At 46.1% G+C, this 19985-nt stretch overlaps 1 protein-coding gene across 1 annotated transcript in view; it reads right to left on the bottom strand.

The window, feature by feature from the left end:
• Window positions 1-18115, bottom strand: part of RAB26 (RAB26, member RAS oncogene family) — a 164806-nt gene extending 146691 nt beyond the window's left edge. The window contains exon 1 of the mRNA XM_040441026.1: window positions 16630-18115. Within this exon, the coding sequence (XP_040296960.1) occupies window positions 16630-16803 (174 nt within the window). The 5' untranslated portion in view covers window positions 16804-18115. The remainder of the gene's footprint in view (window positions 1-16629) is intronic.
• Between the last annotated feature and the right edge of the window lie 1870 nt (window positions 18116-19985).

Raw genomic sequence — 19985 nt, 5'->3', positions numbered from 1 at the left:
TAATGTATGTACACAGTTACTGCACCAGCAGAATAGTGAGTGCAGCTCTGGAGTATAATACAGGATGTAACTCAGGATCAGTACAGGATAAGTAATGTATGTACACAGGGACTGCACCAGCAGAATAGTGAGTGCAGCTCTGAGGTGTTTGGCACTATAAGTGGTTAACCGCAAAATAAATCTCTTGGCGTTTTCATGTAAACCAGACAGAAAAAGCTAATTTCATCACTGTGCTCGTTGCAAGAAGCCTCATATTTTTTACTGCATGCAAATGAATCATATCGGAGCCGGCTCCTCACACACAATCCTTATGGGATCTGCCTCAGCAAACCAAACGTTATTATGTTTTAGTCAAGCATCATTAGAAATAACCATCTGTAAGTAAATAAACCACGGGCAGTGCGAGCTCGCTACGCTTTCATTTCTAGACGTCTGACCAATACATTTATACCGCAAAAATACAGTTTTCTATAATTTAGATTAAAAGAGAACTTGTCAAAACCCTGAACAGTATCTCCTATGACAACTCTTCCTGTCCTGTACTCTGACAATCGAGTGCAGTGTTTCCCCAGCTTGTGGCTCTCCATATGTTTCAGAACTACAACTCTCAGCATGCACTAACTGGTTAAGTGTATCATGTTTTTGTTTCTATGAACGTCACTGTTATAAGTTGCTTCATCTGAGGGGTCTTCAGAGGGGGTGGCAAATACAGGTGATAAGCCCTCCCGACATGTCTTCTTTAGTAATTACATTTAAAATAAGTGTTTGGGATCATCATTTAGTGCTGATCCTCTGTTATTCTTCCTGGAAACTTATGAATACATTAACAACTGGGTATTACAATTCCCCTTGTCAATGGGGGCAGCGTTATAGGGTACAGGGACACACTCTACGTATGGACAAGGGCAATCACAACGCCCCGTTGTCTATTTATTCGAGCATTTCCGGGAGGAATAACAGAAGAACAGCACAACTCAAGAGTTTTAAAAAATGCTGCTCCAAAATAGTTATTTTATGTGAAAAAAAAAAAAAAGTTAAAGCGGTATTCCCACCGATGGGATCCGCTCTTATCTCCAGAACGGGACCTTCGAAGTAAAGGAGGGTGCACTGTGCAAGCGCGGCCACCCTCCATTCACTTCTATAGGAGTTCCGAAAATAGCCAATCGCTGGCTCAGCTATTTCCAGCAGTCCCAAAGCGGTGAATGGAGAGGCGGCTGTTCATGCGCAGTGCACTCTCCGTTCACTGCTATGGTGCTCCTTCAGCTATTTTCAGAACTCCCATAGTAGAGAATGGAAGGTGGATGCGCTTGCGCGGCTGCTCTCCTTCACTTCGGGGCCCCATTCTGGAGATGGGAGTGGGTCCCACAGGTGGGACTCGCACCTGTCTGACATTGCTGGCATAACCTAGCGATATGCCACCAATGTCTGAGACGCGACAACCCCTTTAAAATGAGGTTAGGCTTTCTGTCAGGGACCAGACATGGTAGATCTGCACTGAAAGCAGCGTTGACTCCTGATCGCTAGCTGGGTTGGAGTCATTTTTTGGCAATTTATTAGCATGGCCCTTCAGATAGACACAGACCCCACGAAAGGTACCGTATGTCAACCATTACTGTACGCAATTTAGAAGAGAAAAGCTGTTGTGTTATCGATGTCTTGTAAGGAGGGAGCTGAGAAGAATTGACTCATGAGAGCCGATTATGTCCATGAGTCACGGAGTGGTAAAAGATGTGACCGATACGACCAGCGGCGTCATGGCGCCTATATAGGGACTGAATACTGTATCCATGACACGAATACTAATCAATAACCCCACTCTTTAACGGGTTTGTCTCACTTCAGCAAGTTGCATTTACAGTGGGATGCGAAAGTTTGGGCAACCTTGTTAATCGTCATGATTTTCCTGTATAAATCGTTGGTTGTTACGATAAAAAATGTCAGTTACATATATCATATAGGAGACACACGCAGTGATATCTGAGAAGTGAAATGAAGTTTATTGGATTTACAGAAAGTGCTATAATTGTTTATACAGAATTAGGCAGGTGCATAAATTTGGGCACTGCTGTCATTTTATTGATTCCAAAACCTTTAGAACTAATTATTGGAACTCATATTGGCTTGGTAAGCTCAGTGACCCCTGACCTACATACACAGGTGAATCCAATTATGAGAAAGAGTATTTCAGGGGGTCAATTGTAAGTTTCTCTCCTCTGAAGAGTAGCAACATGGGGGTCTCAAAACAACTCTCAAATGACCTGAAGACACAGATTGTTCACCATCATGGTTTAGGGGAAGGATACAGAAAGCTGTCTCAGAGATTTCAGCCGTCTGTTTCCACAGTTAGGAACATACTGAGGAAATGGAAGACCACAGGCTCGGTTCAAGTTAAGGCTCGAAGTGGCAGACCAAGAAAAATCTCGGATAGACAGAAGCGACGAATGGTGAGAACAGTCAGAGTCAACCCACAGACCAGCACCAAAGACCTACAACATCATCTTGCTGCAGATGGAGTCACTGTGCATCGTTCAACCATTCGGCGCTCTTTACACAAGGAGATGCTGGATGCGAGAGTGATGCAGAGGGAAAAAAGTGCCGCTTGAGGTGGGCTAAAGCACATTCGGACAAGCCAGCTTCATTTTGGAATAAGGTGCTGTGGACTGATGAAACTAAAATTGAGTTATTTGGCCATAACAAGGGGCGTTATGCATGGAGGAAAAAGAACACAGCATTCCAAGAAAAACACCTGCTACCTACAGTAAAGTATGGTGGTGGTTCCATCATGCTGTGGGGCTGTGTGGCCAGTGCAGGGACTGGGAATCTTGTCAAAGTTGAGGGACGCATGGATTCCACTCAGTATCAGCAGATTCTGGAGACCAATGTCCAGGAATCAGTGACAAAGCTGAAGCTGTGCCGGGGCTGGATCTTTCAACAAGACAACGACCCTAAACACTGCGCAAAATCCACTAAGGCCTTTATGCAGAGGAACAAGTACAACGTTCTGGAATGGCCTCTCAGTCCCCAGATCTGAATATAATTGAAAATCTGTGGTGTGACTTAAAGAGAGCTGTCCATGCTCGGAAGCCATCAAACCTGAATGAACTAAAGATGTTTTGTAAAGAGGAAAGGTCCAAAATATCTTCAACCAGAATCCAGACTCTCATTGGAACCTACAGGAAGCGTTTAGAGGCTGTAATTTCTGCAAAAGGAGGATCTACTAAATATTGATTTCATTTCTTTTTTGTGGTGCCCAAATTTATGAACCTGCCTAATTTTGTTTAAACAATTATAGCGCACTTTCTGTAAATCCAATAAACTTCATTCACTTCTCAGATATCACTGTGTGTGTCTCCTATATGATATATTTAACTGACATTTTTTATCGTAACAACCAACGATTTATACAGGAAAATCATAACGATTAACAAGGTTGCCCAAACTTTCGCATCCCACTGTATCGTGTAGAGAAAGTTAATACAAGACACTTACTAATGTATTGTGATTGTCCATATTGCATCCTTTGCTGGCTGGATTCATTTTTCCATCACATTATACACTGCTCATTTCCAGGGGTCACGACCACCCTGGAGTCCAGCAGCAGTGGTCGTGCTTGCACACTTTGGGAAAAAGCACCAGCCTATGGGAGCTTTCACGGTCCCGGCCACCAAAGAGGCCAAGGCTTTTTCCTATAGTGTGCAAGCACGACCACCGCTGATGGATTGCAGGGTGGTCATAACCATGGAAACGAGAAGTGTATAATGAGAAGGAAAAATGAATCCAGCCAGCAAAGGAAGCAATATGGACAATCACAATTCATTAGTAAGTTGCTTGTATTTACTTCCTCTACATGATAAAGGCTACTTGATGAAGTGACAACCCCTTTAAACATGTTCATGATCTTACCATGGAAAGTTATAATTAATGGCTTATCCTCAGGATGGGTCATCAGTAACAGGCCACCAGGGACTCCTGACACCCCCATTGATAAGCTTCTGCACCAGGACCAAGCACCGGCACTACACAGCTCTGTACACTTTGTAGTGGCCCTGGCTGGCTGAAGTGAATGGGCACAGCAGCACTGCAAAGTGTACACAGCTGGGTAGTGCTGGTGCCCGCTTTGGGCACAGCAGCTCCTAAAAAACAGCTATTTGTATATAATGAAATACCAATAGTATAATAGAAAAACAGTAAAATAAGAATAGTAAAGTTCCCGAAAGCACCTTTAAAGCATACTTATTGTTACATAAGACTTCATGTCATAGCCAGGGATCCGGGTGCTAAAACAAATGGTCAGATGAGCTTGGCAGAGCATGGCACCCTTTAGGTTGTGATATACTTCCTATGGATCCATACATGGCTTGGTCGAAGGGACAATTACAGCCAAGACCAGCAGTAGACTACCATGAATACTGAAAATAATGGCTGAATTTCTAATCTTCCCCTAAGGCCTTTTTCACACGACCGTTTTTTGCAATCCATATACGGAACCATTCATTTCAATGGTTCCGCAAAAAAAAGGAATGTACTCCGTATTTCCGTTACGTTGAAAGATAGAGCATGTCCTATTATTGCCCGCAAATCACGTTCCGTGGCTCCATTCAAGTCAACGGGTCCGCAAAAAAAAAACAAAAAAAACGGAACACATATACGGAAATGCATCCGTCGGTCTTCCGCATCCGTTCCGTTTCTGCAGAACCGTCTATTGAAAATGTTATGTCCAGCCCAATTTTTTCTATGTAATTACTGTATACTGTATATGCCATACGGAAAAAACGGAACAGAAACAAAAAACGGAACAACGGATCCGTGAAAAACGGACCGCAAAACACTGAAAAAGCCATACGGTCGTGTGAAAGAGGCCTAAAAGCGTTAAAAAGGTAAATCAATTAGTTATATGTAGCCCAAAATGGGGGGCCATAGAAAATACAACTTTATAATTTAAAGGGATTTTCCGGTATTTAGACATTGACGGTCTATCATCAGGATAGGTCAATGTCAGATCAGTGGTGATCCGACACTCAGCACCCCACCTGTGAGCTGGTTCGGGCAGCCTTTCATTTATTGTTTCTGGTGTCGACAGCTGAAATAGCTGATTAATGAGTGTGACGGGTGTTGGACCCCGACTGATTTGTTATAAGTATAGACCGTTCCAGGAAAAGGGCTTTTATCCACAAACTCAGCTCTGCTCCATTAGGGCACAGCTGTAATCAGTGACTCCAGCTCAGCTGCAGTGTCCATTGGAGTCTGGTCCAAAATCCAATTCCTGTTTCATCAGAGGTTCAGGCGGCTGCTTTATCAATCCTCCATGCTTTACACTACAGGAAAATCAGTGTATGAAAGGTGATTTTCATTACAGCAAGGACAGAATCATTATAAAACTACAAGCAACTAAATGATCATTCGGAAAGAGTGAACGGCAGGAGAACTGCAGGCTTTGGTTTAGTGCATCAGGAGCTGCGTGTTCCCCGAGGTGGGGTGCAGAGCTCACACTTCCAGGAAAGATGAGTGACGGCTCCATTACAAGGCAGTAGAATAAGGTATCGAGCAGGGTTTCTGAAGGTCAGTCTGAATATAAGTGGGAGTTTCTGTTCACTGTTCACTGTGGTCTGAGAATTTAGAAGTAGGAACTTCATGTGGAGCTACTTAGATCTTTAATACGGCGCCACATGTTCAGACACCTGTCCCAAAGCCGGTCATCAATATCTATCTGATCCCTTACATAAACCTGGACTCCGCTGCAGGGGAACCACCAGGCTGCCACCCCTTGGAGAAGTCTCTGTTCAAGAGATGGCTGAGCCAAAGGGGTCAAGGGACACTGCTGGGATCAGGCAAAACTGGAAACTGGAGTACTAGAATCTTCCACAGAAGAAGGTGCCTTAAATACCCCAGGTTAGTCAGCGATAAGCTGGGGAAGAACATGGCGAGTGCATGCTGGCCCTTTAAGAGCCAGAGAGAGTACGCGAGCCTTATGGGCAATGAGAGGCAATGCTCGCAGGAAGCAGGCCTTAGCCTGCTTGAAGAAGGGAACATTGCTACCCAGTGGAAGATGGACGCCGATGGGGCTCCGCCACTGGAAAGCTGGAGCCTTGGGGTGGGTAAGCAAAGGGTTAGCTGTGTCCACCGGGAGGAATCGAGCGGGGGTGGGCACAGACTGCCTCCATGATAGTGTAGTAGACTTCATGCAATGTGCACCACTTTTCAGCCTGAAAAGGTCACACCTGTTCCTCACTCCTTCCTGACCCACTTTTTAAAAAAGTGGAAGGGAACAAAAGGTCACAACTTTGGGTGCAAAAAAAGCTTAATAAATGTCACCTACTGTGTATTGACCAAGAAGGGGGCTCGTTCAAAGTAGAAAAAGTGTTCCAGATAGAAGGCAACCCCTTTAAGACAGAACATACTTCATGCCTCTAATTACTGAGGGACTGAATATAAGAGTAAAATTCACATGCATTTAGAAACAGCTTATTTAAAATTGAGAGCTAATGAAGGCAGCAACATCCTGGACACACAGGTCTCAGATACAGTGTCACGTAAGGAAAGCATGAAAGTAACAGCAGTTTGCAAACTGCATATCCGGACGTGTGAAAATATATAAAGGAATGATGACTGCAGACTGAAACTCTGTGCCATTGTTTTAACTCAAGGTAATCAGATGTAAAGATCACTTCGAAGGAGCCCATATAGGATGCAGGCTCGGAGAACTGTATGTTCCCTGCATCAGGCGGCAGCAAGATTAGATGACTTGACACCATCAGAGATGACTCAGGCTTGTTACGGCTGTGCCATCCTTATTTCTGCATATGGAGAGCGAGCGAGGAGTCGTGTCAATCAGCCAGAGCCGTGAATTTATCTTCTTGGAACGTGTCACGAAACACAGTAGTCCTAAGGAGTTACAAATAACACGGTGTCTCTAGTGCAACGAGGAGCCAATTAGGGCAGCACGAGGAGGGCTCAGACAGACCAGATCAACATCCAAGTGGAGCTTTCAAATTCTTGATTGCCACCGCTGGTCCACGTTTTGTGAAGGTCTCCGACGCGTTCATTCGTAGGGTAGCGATGCTCCTCAGATTAACTGTTTAAAAGGGGTTTTCTGAGCAATTAAAACTGATGAGCTAATATAAGTCGTCAGTATCTGATTGGTGAGGGCAGCTGCTTGAAGAGGCCATGGTGCTGCGACCTCGTTGCGTTTATCGGTCACATGGCCTAGGTACAGCTCAGTCCCATTCAAGTCAATGGGACTGAGCTGCAATACCGAGCGCTGCCAGTATACAATGTATGGTGCTGTGCTCGCCAAGCTGCGAGGAGGCCTCCTCAAACAGCTGATCGGTGGGGGGTCGTGGGTGTTGGACAGGGTGGGATAGATCTTCTGCCTGACTCCTTTGACCCCTAGATTGGCAGCAAAACTGCACCCAGTTGTGTTCATTAGGTTCCATCGCGCCCTCTGTAGTGACCCCCTAGCAATGGGTGGCTGTATTGGTGCAGTACTTCATGTGCGAATGGCATGTATATAATGACCTTCTATATGAACGCTGCAGTCTATACATCGACTTTACATTTCTGTAAAAGCGTGGTTAGTCCGACATTTTGACAGTGGTAACTCCCACCCGCTCCCCCGTGGTGCCCACGCCAGCTGTAAATGAATGATACGGCTACCTGTGCATTTATCTAAAGTCACAAGCCCCACATTAGCAGAACTTTCCTATGGATCCGCTTGCTGAAAGCCTTTAATTACACTGCATTTCCTCGTCCATTAACCACTTAGTACATTAAACCATGAGCATCATCCCACCGAGGGACACGTCTATGGTCCAGACAGGTGTAAAGACCCCCTGCATAGTCGATGTGACCCCCACACACAGGCCATTTCAGGAGTCAACAATCACTAGAACTAATGGGGTGCTGATAAGATATGGATAGGATATGCTATAAATGTTCGAGAGGTACAGGCCCCACTTCTGGGACCCGCTCCAATGTGAATGAAGAGCATGACGCACATGCATTGCTTTCTCTATTCATTGCTATGGGACTTCTAAAAAATAGGTGAGAGCTGGCTCCGCTATTTTCAGAAGACCCATAGCAGATAATGGAGGGGTGTCCACCCATGCAAGATGTCCATAGCTGTTTTCGGAAGACCCATAACAGATAATGGAGGGGTGTCCACGCATGCAAGATGTCCATAGCTGTTTTCAGAAGACCCATAGCAGATAATGGAGGGGTGTCCACCCATGCAAGGTGTTCTTGGCTATTTTTGGAAGTCCAATAACAGTGAATGGAGAGGACGCTGCGCATGCGTTGGACACCTGTTTTTAAGATAGGAGCTGGTCCCATAGGTAGTAGGACCCATGTCTACTGTACCCGATTGATATGACATAAAGGTCTAGATGGGACAACACCTTTAAAACTGCCATAAAACCCCTAGAAAGAAGGGGATCACCTGTCTGGAAGCCCTAAAATCACCCTGACCAATCAACTATCTCTGCCCCTGCAGTTGGCACTGGCAAAACTCCATGCTGCTGGCAGAATTATTGGCGTCCTTCGTTGATTTCCCAATCTGTCTTAACACCCATACATGCTGATTGTCTCCCCTGGGGCGGATGAGATCTTCTTGCAAGACAATGCGGCATGTTACATAAGTAGAAATGCCCTGAAGAGCATGACCAAGACTTCCAAGTACGACCCTGGCCCCCTAATTCCCCAGACTTGAATCCAGTTGAGCCTCTGTAGGACCACCTCGATGGTCGTGGTCGCTCTATGGATCCCCCCCCCCCCACGCCCCCTCCAGCAGCTATAGGATGCACTGCCGTCAGCATGGCTCCACATACCTGTGACAACCTACCAGGACCTAATGAAGTCCCCCCCAGCCTGTTTAGCTGCTGTCCGTGCTGCACATGGCGGTTCTGGATATCACCTAATGTATTTGAGTACAAAGTATTTGCCCCATTGATTGTGCTGATCACAATAAATTATTATTATTATGCGGATTCCTGGAGGACAGTCCTAAGCACAGGCCATTAGATTATTATGTCTAGTTCATGGGACCCCTTTAAGTGCTGTAACTTTCACTGTACATTACAGATTCACCCCCAAAGGGGGCAGTGGTAGAGGACTGCAGCTCTATTCGGGGTAAGTGCACTTACCGGAGATTTTCCACTGTCCGGCTCACGTTCCTGCACCCACCGTTTTTCATATAAATTCTATGCTGATGGGGATCACATAGGTGCAATATGACAAATGAAGCCCCTGACACCGAGCGGTGCGCACCGTTCCTTCCGCGGACGGCTGTCTCATCCGTCATGCATCCATAAACCCAATGCTAAACTCCTACAACAACATCTCTCATGCAGACACATGGGAGGAAAGCTGCACTTGACCTCATTAATTTGCTTTGGTAAATTAATCGATGCGCGGCTGCAACTGAGTCTGAAACGGATCGTCCTCGGAATAAATTGTCCTTCGGATTGGGGACTCCCATAAAATATGCGCTGAGGCCCAATGAAGGCCATTAGGCGCTGACGCATAATCTCTTGCTCCCTTAGTATAGGATAAATGTGCAGCATAAATACAGGACAATGTGTCCCTATAAGACCCTATATGCACCCATCACCGCGTGACGTCCATGTTACATCTGTCTTTTTTTTGCGGATCCATTGTAACAATGCCTATCCTTGTCCGCAAAACGGACAAGAAAAAGAAATTATCTATTTTTTGGCGGAACGTACTTGCGTACATACGGATACAGAATGCACACAGAGACATTTCCGTTTTTTTTTTAAATGAATGGTTCCGCATATGGGCCGCAAAAAATAAACTGAACGGACACGGGCAAAAAATAGGTTTGCGCGCATGAGTCCTTACAGTAATTGCTAGCAGTCCAATAAAGGTCCAGCTGGGTGTTACCAGTTGGGGGCGTGTCCCTGCACGGGCTCATACACACGAACGTATTTTATTCCTGTGTCCACTCGTTTTTTTTTGCAGACAGTATGCGGAACCATTCATTTCAATGGGTCCGCAAAAAAAACGGAAGGTACCCCGTGTGCATTCCGTTTTTGTATTTCCGTTCCGCAAACAGATAGAACATGTCCTATTCTTGTCCGCATTATGGACATGGATAGTACTGCTCTATTAGTGGCCAGCTGCTCCGTTACGCAAAATACGGAATGCACACGGACGTCATCCGTATATTTTGCGGATCCGTTTTTTTGCGGACTGCAAAATACATATGGTCGTGTGCATGAGCCTGGCAGCACTGATTGTATAGTGTCAGACTGTGCAAACCCCCCCCCCCCCCCCCCAGCTGGTAACGCCCTTCTGAACCTTTAGGCTAGGGCAACAGGGCAACAGTTGTCGCGCGACAAGTTTTATAATGGTAGTCAATGGTGTCGCACTGCAACATATGCAACTGTCGAGTCGCAGCATGTCGAAACTGTGCATGACTTTGGTGCGACACTTGTCGCAATGTAGTTATACCGTATATGTCGCGCAACTAATTGCCACGCTACACATGTCACCGTGTAGCCCTAGCCTCGCCTGATTCATAAATTTTCAAGTAGGAATAATAGAGGAACAGCCCAACATTGAGTCATAAGAATAGATGCTCCAGAATTGTCATTGCATAGAGAATGTAATTAGTCACTAAAGCAGACATGTCAGGAGAGGGGACAGCTCCTCTTTAACCCCTTCCAGATATCCGCCATACATGCACCGTCTCAGGAGCTGAGCTACTGTTTTACACAGCAACTCCGATCACAGACTTTTAACCCTTCAGATGCCCCCTTGCAACGAGATTGTGGGAGGCGTTCAGTACTATATGAGGCGTTCAGTACCATACACACAAGACGCCCCCTTTTTGGGGTTCTCTCTTGCGTTCTGTATAAGGGGAGATCTGTGACACGTCTCATAGTCTGCCTTCTCTCCTCCTCGGATGTAGTGAACGCGATGATAATTAAACCCAGGTCGCTGTAATTACCGACATCCAATCACGTGAACGACTGAAGGGAGAAGAAAGATGAAAGCTCACGGCCGCGCGTAAACAGTCATCAGGAGAGATGGGGAGAGATGTGAATCTTCTGGATGATTCACAGCAAATGATTACAAGACAGAGTCTCTTAAAGAGGCCATAAAGTGAAGCATGGGCTAAAAAATCTCTGAAAGAGCCGCGTCCTACACTCACTAGGGGGATCCCAGACGGAGTCTCACTTCAGTAAGTGGCATTTCTCATGTAGAGAAAGTTAATACAAGACACTTACTAATGTATTGTGATTGTCCATGTTGCCTCCTTTGCTGGCTGGATTCATTTTTCCATCACATTATACGTTTCAAGAAAAGATGCTAAAGAGTTTATTTCATGGGGAATACAAGTGTTCACTAAAATGAGGTGACAAGTCCTTGTTAAGGGGGGAAGAACCTCAGGCAAAGTCCTCCTGGTGCGGGTCCTTGAATAACCGAACCAGAACTGTTCACCAGTGCCCCATTCTCATAATTATGGACTCTGCCCCCCTCCTACCGCTGGCAGGTCTGATGGGGCTATATCACTGATTTTTGGACATTCAAATCAGTCCTTACTAGAACTTTCATAAGAGAGGACCACACCTTTCACCGTGCTGCTGGAAAACGGGTATGAAATGCTGAATCGGGGGCCCACACCCTGCGCAAGCACAGGCCACATGATCCGAGGTTCATGGTCTGAGAAGCCGCTATAAGGGTCCATTCACATGTCCGCCAAATGGGTCCGCATCCGTTCCACAATTTTGCCGAACAGGTGCGGACCCATTCATTTTCAATGGGGCCGGAATGTGCTGTCCCCATTTGCGGTCCACACTTCCGTTCCGCAAAAAAAAATAGAACATGTCCTATTCTTGTCTGCAATTGCGGACAAGAAAAGGCATTTTCTATGAGAGTGCCGGCGATGTGCGGTCCGCAAAATGCCAAACGCACATTGCCGACGTCCGTGTTTTGCGGATCCGCAAAACACATACGGACGTGTGAATGGACCCTTAAAGGGCTGTGCCATGATTGATGTAGAAAATGAAAATCAGACATCATATAGTACATGACAACCTCTTTCTAACAAAGCTAGAACCAGCCCTGGACCTCACATGGATCCAGAGATCTCCCCATTCATTGCTCCAAATCCTCTGCTAAAATTATTTTAGGCTGGCAGCTCAGGGGGTGTGTCCTGTCTACTGCAGTTCTCTCCCTATCACAGCTCAGGGGGGGTGTCCTGTCTACTGCAGTTCTCTCCCTATCACAGCTCAGGGGGTGTGTCCTGTCTACTGCAGTTCTCTCCCTATTACAGCTCAGGGGGTGTGTCCTTTCTCAGGAGGCATATTCTTTCTACGGCAGCTCACTCCCTATCACAGCTCAGGGGGTGTGTCCTGTCTACGGCAGCTCACTCCCTATCACAGCTCAGGGGGTGTGTCCTGTCTACGGCAGCTCACTCCCTATCACAGCTCAGGGGGTGTGTCCTGTCTACGGCAGCTCACTCCATATCACAGCTAAGGTGTGTTCTTTCTACTGCAGCTTTCTCCCTATCACAGCTCTGGGGGGAGGGGGGTGTCCTTTCTGTTGCAGCTTTCTACCTATCCCAACTCAGTGGCTGTGTCCTTCGTACATGTCTTTTCTGCTGTAGCTCTTTCCCTGACAAGGCCACAGCTTTTAACAGAAGATTTAAACTGAGCGTGTGCGATCACCTAAATGAGGTGGACGAAAAAATATATAAATGGAACAAACAGCAGGTGGCGCTATACAGATACATTTTATTGAATAACTCCCTGGCTATGCAAAATTTTTAATTACATGCAATTATAAAAGTATTTAGATCCAGGGGCTGGTTTGAAAAATTTAGAATATTTTTCTTGGAACGACCTCTTTAAGTGCATCAGATATTGCTAAATATTGGTGACCTGGCAGCTTGTCTGTTATATGCGCGCCCCGGACACAGCTACACAACAGTTATAATAATTTGGGATTAGCGAGTCAGGGCTGGAAGCGAGGAAACATAAGAGCAATACCGCCAGCCCGACAGAGGGCTCTGGGATATACAGGACATGGAAACACCGGCGGAGACACTGGATCCGGAGTATTCTCAGAAAGTAATGACTCTGCTTATGGAGATCTTACAAGCAATGCTCCATGGGAAAAAAATATGCATATTAGCACCTTAGTGCCTCCGGCCAAGTAGTACCCTGCTCTGTACTACAGCTATGGGGGTCTCTAGGTTGGCTGATATCCCTAGTCATGTCTCAAGGCTCTTCAAAGGGGTTATCCAATCCCTATAATGACCCCCAGAATGCCCGGGCCCCTCCTACAGATGATACTCGCGTTACTCCGGATCCCTGCACGGCCGCTGCTGCATCTCCCTGTTGTGCAAATTAAAACATCCAACGACGGGGAGAGGAAGGGGAGCAGCCAATAGCAGGCCGAAATGGTAACCAGCCTCGCGGGTGACGCTAGGGAGGCTGGTCACCGTTGCGGCCCGCTATTGGCTGCCCACCCCCATCGCTGGATGTTTTGATCCGAGCAATGGGGAGATGCAACAGTGGCCGTGCAGGGTTCCGAAGGGACGGGGAGCAGGTAAGTATGCTGTAAAGGAGGGGCCCGTGCATTCTAGGGGTCATTCTAGGGACTGGAAATCCCCTTTAATGGGTCGGACATTGACTTACAAAGTGGCTAGCTACACATAGCCCTAGAGAGAGCCTTCTTCCTTCTGGCACATGGCAGTCAGGAAGGGGGTACGAACGTCACCTCTGAGGTACATTGTTGCATGGGACAAAGCTGACTGACAACCTCTTTGGAAGTTGTACTAGTTGTCGCCCAGGGGGGCGATGCTGATAAATCTCCCCTGTGACTAATAATAAGATATTCACCGCTCTGTAACTGATCTATCGGCTTCTGTGCAGAACTTTATAAGGTTCCCATTAAAAATACAACAAAACTTTTGTTTTTTCGCCGGGCCACTGGGACCAGTAACAGCTGTTCCTGACGGGCTCATAAAATAATGAGATTTCCTTAAAAAAAATGCCATCTGACATGATTTTCTTCCCATCATTCAACGAGGAAACTACTTTGTATTCACAGAATCGTCTCGCTCTTCTTTTCTTTTTTCTTAAATCCCAACAGCGTTTAATGTTCCAGAAAAAGCTCTTTTTTTCCGATAGCGACAGCGATAAGTCTTTCCATCCCTGACAAATGTACGTGAAAAAAACCAAAACCCTCCACGGGACATGAAAGGGTCATCGGCCCCACTTCAGCGTCAAGAGGCAAAATGCAGGCGCTGGCGATATCAGCGGTTAATTCTACGGCGTGAGGTAAAGGCCGTATCGGATCTATGGAGGCAGCGTCTACGTGACAAGAAACGATTCGTCAATCCGGATAATTCAGCCGAATGCGTCTGACACAAGGGACATCAGCATCCTCTTAACGAATCGGGTTAACCCTTCACAAGTCACCATGGGGTCTATCTGCCCCCAAAAAAGCCGGATGACTACTGTCAGTTTGGGAAGAGGTGAAATACTTTGTATATTTGTAGCGATTAGCGGTATACTTTGTATATTTGTAGCGATTAGCAGTATACTTTGTATATTTGCTTCAACGAGCGATATACTTTGTAGCAACAAGCAGTAAACTTTGTATATTTGTAGCAACGAGTGGTATAATTTGTGGCAACGAGCGGTATATTTTGTATACTTTGTAGCAATGAGCGGTATACCTTGTATATTGGTAGCAACGAGCGGTATACTTTGTAGCAACGAGCGGTGAACTTTGTAGCAACGAGCGGTGAACTTTGTAGCAATGAGCGGTATACCTTGTATATTGGTAGCAATGAGCAGTATACTTTGTAGCAACGAGCGGTATACTTTGTAGCAACGAGCGGTATACTTTGTAGCAATGAGCGGTATACCTTGTATATTGGTAGCAATGAGCGGTATACTTTGTAGCAACGAGCGGTATACTTTGTAGCAACGAGCGGTATACTTTGTAGCAACGAGCGGTATACTTTGTAGCAATGAGCGGTATACCTTGTATATTGGTAGCAATGAGCGGTATACCTTGTATATTGGTAGCAATGAGCGGTACACTTTGTAGCAACGAGCTGTGAACTTTGTAGCAACGAGCGGTATATTTTGTATACTTTATAGCAATGAGCGGTATACCTTGTATATTGGTAGCAATGAGCGGTATACTTTGTATATTGGTAGCAACGAGCGGTATACTTTGTAGCAACGAGCGGTATACTTTGTAGCAACGAGCGGTATACTTTGTAGCAACGAGCGGTATACTTTGTAGCAGCGAGCGGTATACTTTGTAGCAGCGAGCGGTATACTTTGTAGCAATAAGCGGTATACTTTGCATACATTCTAGCATCTTTGCATGAACCGCCAAGGGGAGTAGGGGAAGGGAAGTGACAACTGCTATGAACACATTTCTGGCTCACATTTGGTTGTCACTTTCCTCCTCCCATGAGGATCACTAATTGGACAACAGCAAAGGGACTATTTTGATGGCCAAATGGACATTGCGAGCAAATATGGAGGACGGGCTGCGTCTCTTATTGACTGTCACTCGGGCAGGACCAGACGGGGCGGCCGGCAGGTGGCTATGCAAGCCGCAGCTGTTTTCTATAGATTGCTAAAGACTGGTTGTCAATCTCCTGCTTATTGTCAATTATCAATGGCTGCACTGTTTTCACGGCCGTTAACAATAAGTGATGATTGACGATACATTTTTAGCAATCTATAGAGAACAGCAGTGGCTTGTATTCAGCCGCCACATTGGGTCCTACCCTTACACAGGCCCAGTCACCCTGACCTCCGCTGTGAGTCAACCTTCTCTGCCTATAGGGGGGCAGACAAGAGCGGCAATGAGGTCTTCTCCATCCTCAGGAGGGCTCACTGGAGCCGGAGGTGAATGAGGTTGACTTCGGTGGCCACCTTGTCCATTCTGATCTCTTCTAAACATAAGGGGGACAGCCATTACTCCACCATCCCATCCACCAGACCGCATCAAGGAGTCTTCTACCTGGAAGACCTTTCTCCTATCACCCTCACCGCAGTCCAAGAACATATACTTAATATACAGTTCAGAGCTTGTCAACTGAATATAATGAAATGAGACAGATCGATCAATAGATAGATCGATAGATAGATAGATATGAGATAGATCGATAGATAGATAGATAGATATGAGCTAGATAGATAATAGATAGATATGAGATAGATAGATAGATATGTGATAGATAGATAGATAGATAGATAGATAGATAGATAGATAGATAGATAGATAGATATGAGATAGATAGATAGATAGATAGATATGTGATAGATAGATAGATAGATAGATAGATAGATATGAGATAGATAGATAGATAGATAGATAGATAGATAGACAGATAGATGATAGATAGATATGAGATAGATAGACAGACAGACAGATATACTGGTGACTCTCCTCTACATCGGTATATTCCTTGTCTGTACTCCGCTGCGGTTGCTGAAGGTGCATTTTTTTTAAGAATAAAACAAGAACAGATCCTAAAGAAAGCTGTGACTTCTCCTTGGGACCTGTCCACGCCTCAACCACGTGTGTGAACCAACAGGCTGTAAAATCTCGGAAACATCTACAAGATCTCACCTTAAAGGCAATGTCGTAGAACTCTCCGCTGTTGCTGAGGGAGGGGCGCCCGGACATGACCATGCCATTGCTCTGGCTCTCGGTGCCCACCTTGCCGTTCTCCTTGCTGGGTGGGATGCTGGAGGACGCCGGAGAGCTGCTCCCTTTACTCTTCTGACTCTTCTTCCTGGACATGATGTGACCGGTGGGAGTCAGTGTCGCGCTGGAGGGGTTTGGACCGCTGAGCCCTTTGAGTGTCTCGGAAGCTGTCAAGGATTACTGGACTACAACCCCTGACATCTGAATTGAAGTCTCACACACTTTCTGGACTGTCTAATTGCCACGCTTGCAATAAATTTGTTATATCACGGGAGTCGCAACTCAGCCACTGATTAACCCTTCGGTCTGTGTGAGTCCTGGCTTCTTCTTGAAGAGTCCTTGGTTTTACAGTCCTCCTGCCTCCAGCTGTCCTGTCTACTCCTCTGCGCTCCGCCGCTCACCTCCTGTCCCTCCCTGCGCTCTCTCTGTCCTCTGACAGCTGATGTCTATTCTGGTGCTCTGGGCTGTCTCTTAGATCTTTGCAGTCTGTTTTCCTCTGCTGTCTCTATATCTCCTAGCACTCTCTGCACATCCTGGGAAGTCACCCCAACCTACATGACCCCCTGCAAACACACGCAGTCCTGCACTCTAAATAATGCAATGTGTTTGGCACCCCAAGTCTTATATAGCCTGCACCCTAATACACCAACTACCCCCAAATCTAACAGTGCACCCGAATGCAACAGGGTGCTCACAGAGACGCCCCCTGATATTGTATCATCCTCTGCAACTCCGCACCCCAGAACTGCCCCAACTCACAACCACCTCCCTCTATATTGCTGCACCCTAATATTAATTGGACCAATCCTGCAGCCCAATGCTATATGCCCACTCCTCACCCCAGCACCCCAAAACTGTCTATACCCCAAAACCCAGGAGAACACCTAAACACTGACTGAGTCTCTGGGTCACCCCAATAATATCACCCACTAACCAGTCCTGCACCCCGATAATATCACCCACTAACAAGTCCTGCACCCCGATAATATCACCCACTAACCAGTCCTGCACCCCGATAATATCACCCACTAACCAGTCCTGCACCCCGATAATATCACCCACTAACCAGTCCTGCACCCCGATAATATCACCCACTAACAAGTCCTGCACCCCGATAATATCACCCACTAACCAGTCCTGCACCCCGATAATATCACCCACTAACCAGTCCTGCACCCCGATAATATCACCCACTAACCAGTCCTGCACCCCGATATCATGTATACTGATAGTAAAGCCCTGTGTCCGGCTCTGCGCCCGCAGTGAGCAGTCCTGTGGCCCCTGTGGGCAGCGTCTTCTCCTCCCGTTGCTCGGTTCTGGCCCCCGGTCCCGGGATGGTTTGTGAAGCGGCTTCTCCCTCAGACCGCCGCTTCCTCTCACCTCTCAGGCACCGGTATCAGCCTTTGGATGAGGGCGGGGCGACGTCCTGACAGACAGATGCAATAACCAATCAGAGGAGGCAGGCATTGACAACAAGAAGGAATGGGAATCTACTCAGCCTATGAGCGTAAGGCGGAGGCGGGGTTATGTAAATGAGTCGGGACAGATGTTGCCGCTTGAGCATTTCCAATGCAAACATGCATGTGACTCCATCCCTGTCCCTCCCTCAGCTCCTCCTGTCATCCCCTCACTATCAATGTGCAGCAGGCAGAAGGACAACAATAAAGGCTGCTGTGTGACAGAGCATCCACCCAAACCACTATAAATATAGTTGTTCTATCAGTTTCTGGGAAAGCTGGGTCAGACTCAGGGGAGACATCAACCTGTCTAGAAGAACCTGTCTTTGTTGCCCCTGGTGGCCAATCACAGCGCAGATTTCATTATTCAAGAGCAGAATAGGAAATAAAAGCTGCGCTGTGATTGGTTGCTATGGGCAGGAAGGGGGCAAGGGGTTTTCATTATTCTGCTCAACTATGGCCTCCATTCCAACTCCAATAGGATCACCCGGCTTTCCAGAATCCTGAATTGTAGAACTTTATTTGTTATAGTAGTATTTCTATGCTACACATGTAGTATATTATACTATTATATGTAGTATCACCTACTATAGTTTAATATATTGTATATGGGGGTCATTTATCAAACTGGTGTAAAGTAGAACTGGCTTAGTTGCCCACAGCAACCAATCAGCTTCCACCCTTCATTTCGGACAGCTCCTTTGGAAAATGAAAGGAGGAATCTGATTGGCTGCTGTGGGCAACTAAGCCAGTTCTACTTTACACCAGTTTGATAAATTACCCCCTATATTATTATGTATAGTATTATATACTAGAGTTTTATATACTGTATAGATAGTGGTATATACTATACTATTATATACTAGAGTTTTATATACTGTGTATATAGTATTATATTCTATACTATTATATGTGGTATATGCTGTAGTTTTATATGCTGTATATGTAGTGTTATATATTATTATATGTAGTATATACAAGAGTTTTTTATACTGTATATATAGTATTACATACTATACTATTATATGTAGTATTATACAGTATTATATGTAGTATTCTATACCATACTACAGTATTACAGTACCATATATTTCATTATATTCAGTATTATATATAATTGCATACTGTACGATTATATCCAGCAAATATACTGTAGTGTTAGTGTAGGTTCACATTTGCATTAAACAGATCCAACAGGCTGTGTCGGCAGAGAGTTCACCGGATCCGGTCTAGTTGGATACTACAGTGTCCCCCTCCCGGACACCATTGACTATAATGGGATCGAACGCTTTCCTGCGCAATTCCGGCTTTTGGCAGCACAAAAATTGTTGCATGCAACAGTTTTTGTCCGGCCAAAAACCGACAGTGATGCTGGAAAGCGTCCATAGCCCGTTATAGTCCATTGCGTCCGTGGCTGAACTATAGTATCCGGCTAGGCCGGATCCAGTGAAGTCCAGCAGCCTGCTCTCTTCCAGATCCGTTTAGCGCACATGTGAACCTACCCTAACCTGGCGAACACTTAGCTTCAGGGGTCCTAACAGTAAGGCTCCATTCACACGTCCGCAATTGGGTCCGCATTCGTTCCGCAATTTTGCGGAACGGGTGCGGACCCATTCATTTTCTATGGGGACGGAGTGGATGCGGACAGCACACAGTGTGCTGTCAGCATCCGCATTTGCGGAGCGCGGCCCCGATCTTCAGGTCCGCAGCTCCGCAAAAGATAGAACATGTCCTATTCTTGTCCGCAGCTTGCGGACAAGAATAGGCATTTCTATAGGGGTGCCGGGCGGGTGTGTTGCGGATCCGCAATTTGCGGGTCCG

Source organism: Bufo bufo, chromosome 7 (genome assembly GCF_905171765.1).
Source record: "Bufo bufo chromosome 7, aBufBuf1.1, whole genome shotgun sequence".
In the NCBI taxonomy this organism is placed as follows: Eukaryota; Metazoa; Chordata; class Amphibia; order Anura; family Bufonidae; genus Bufo; species Bufo bufo.
The sequence above is the reverse complement of the archived record's forward strand: the minus strand, read 5'-3'. Positions and strand labels throughout refer to the sequence as shown.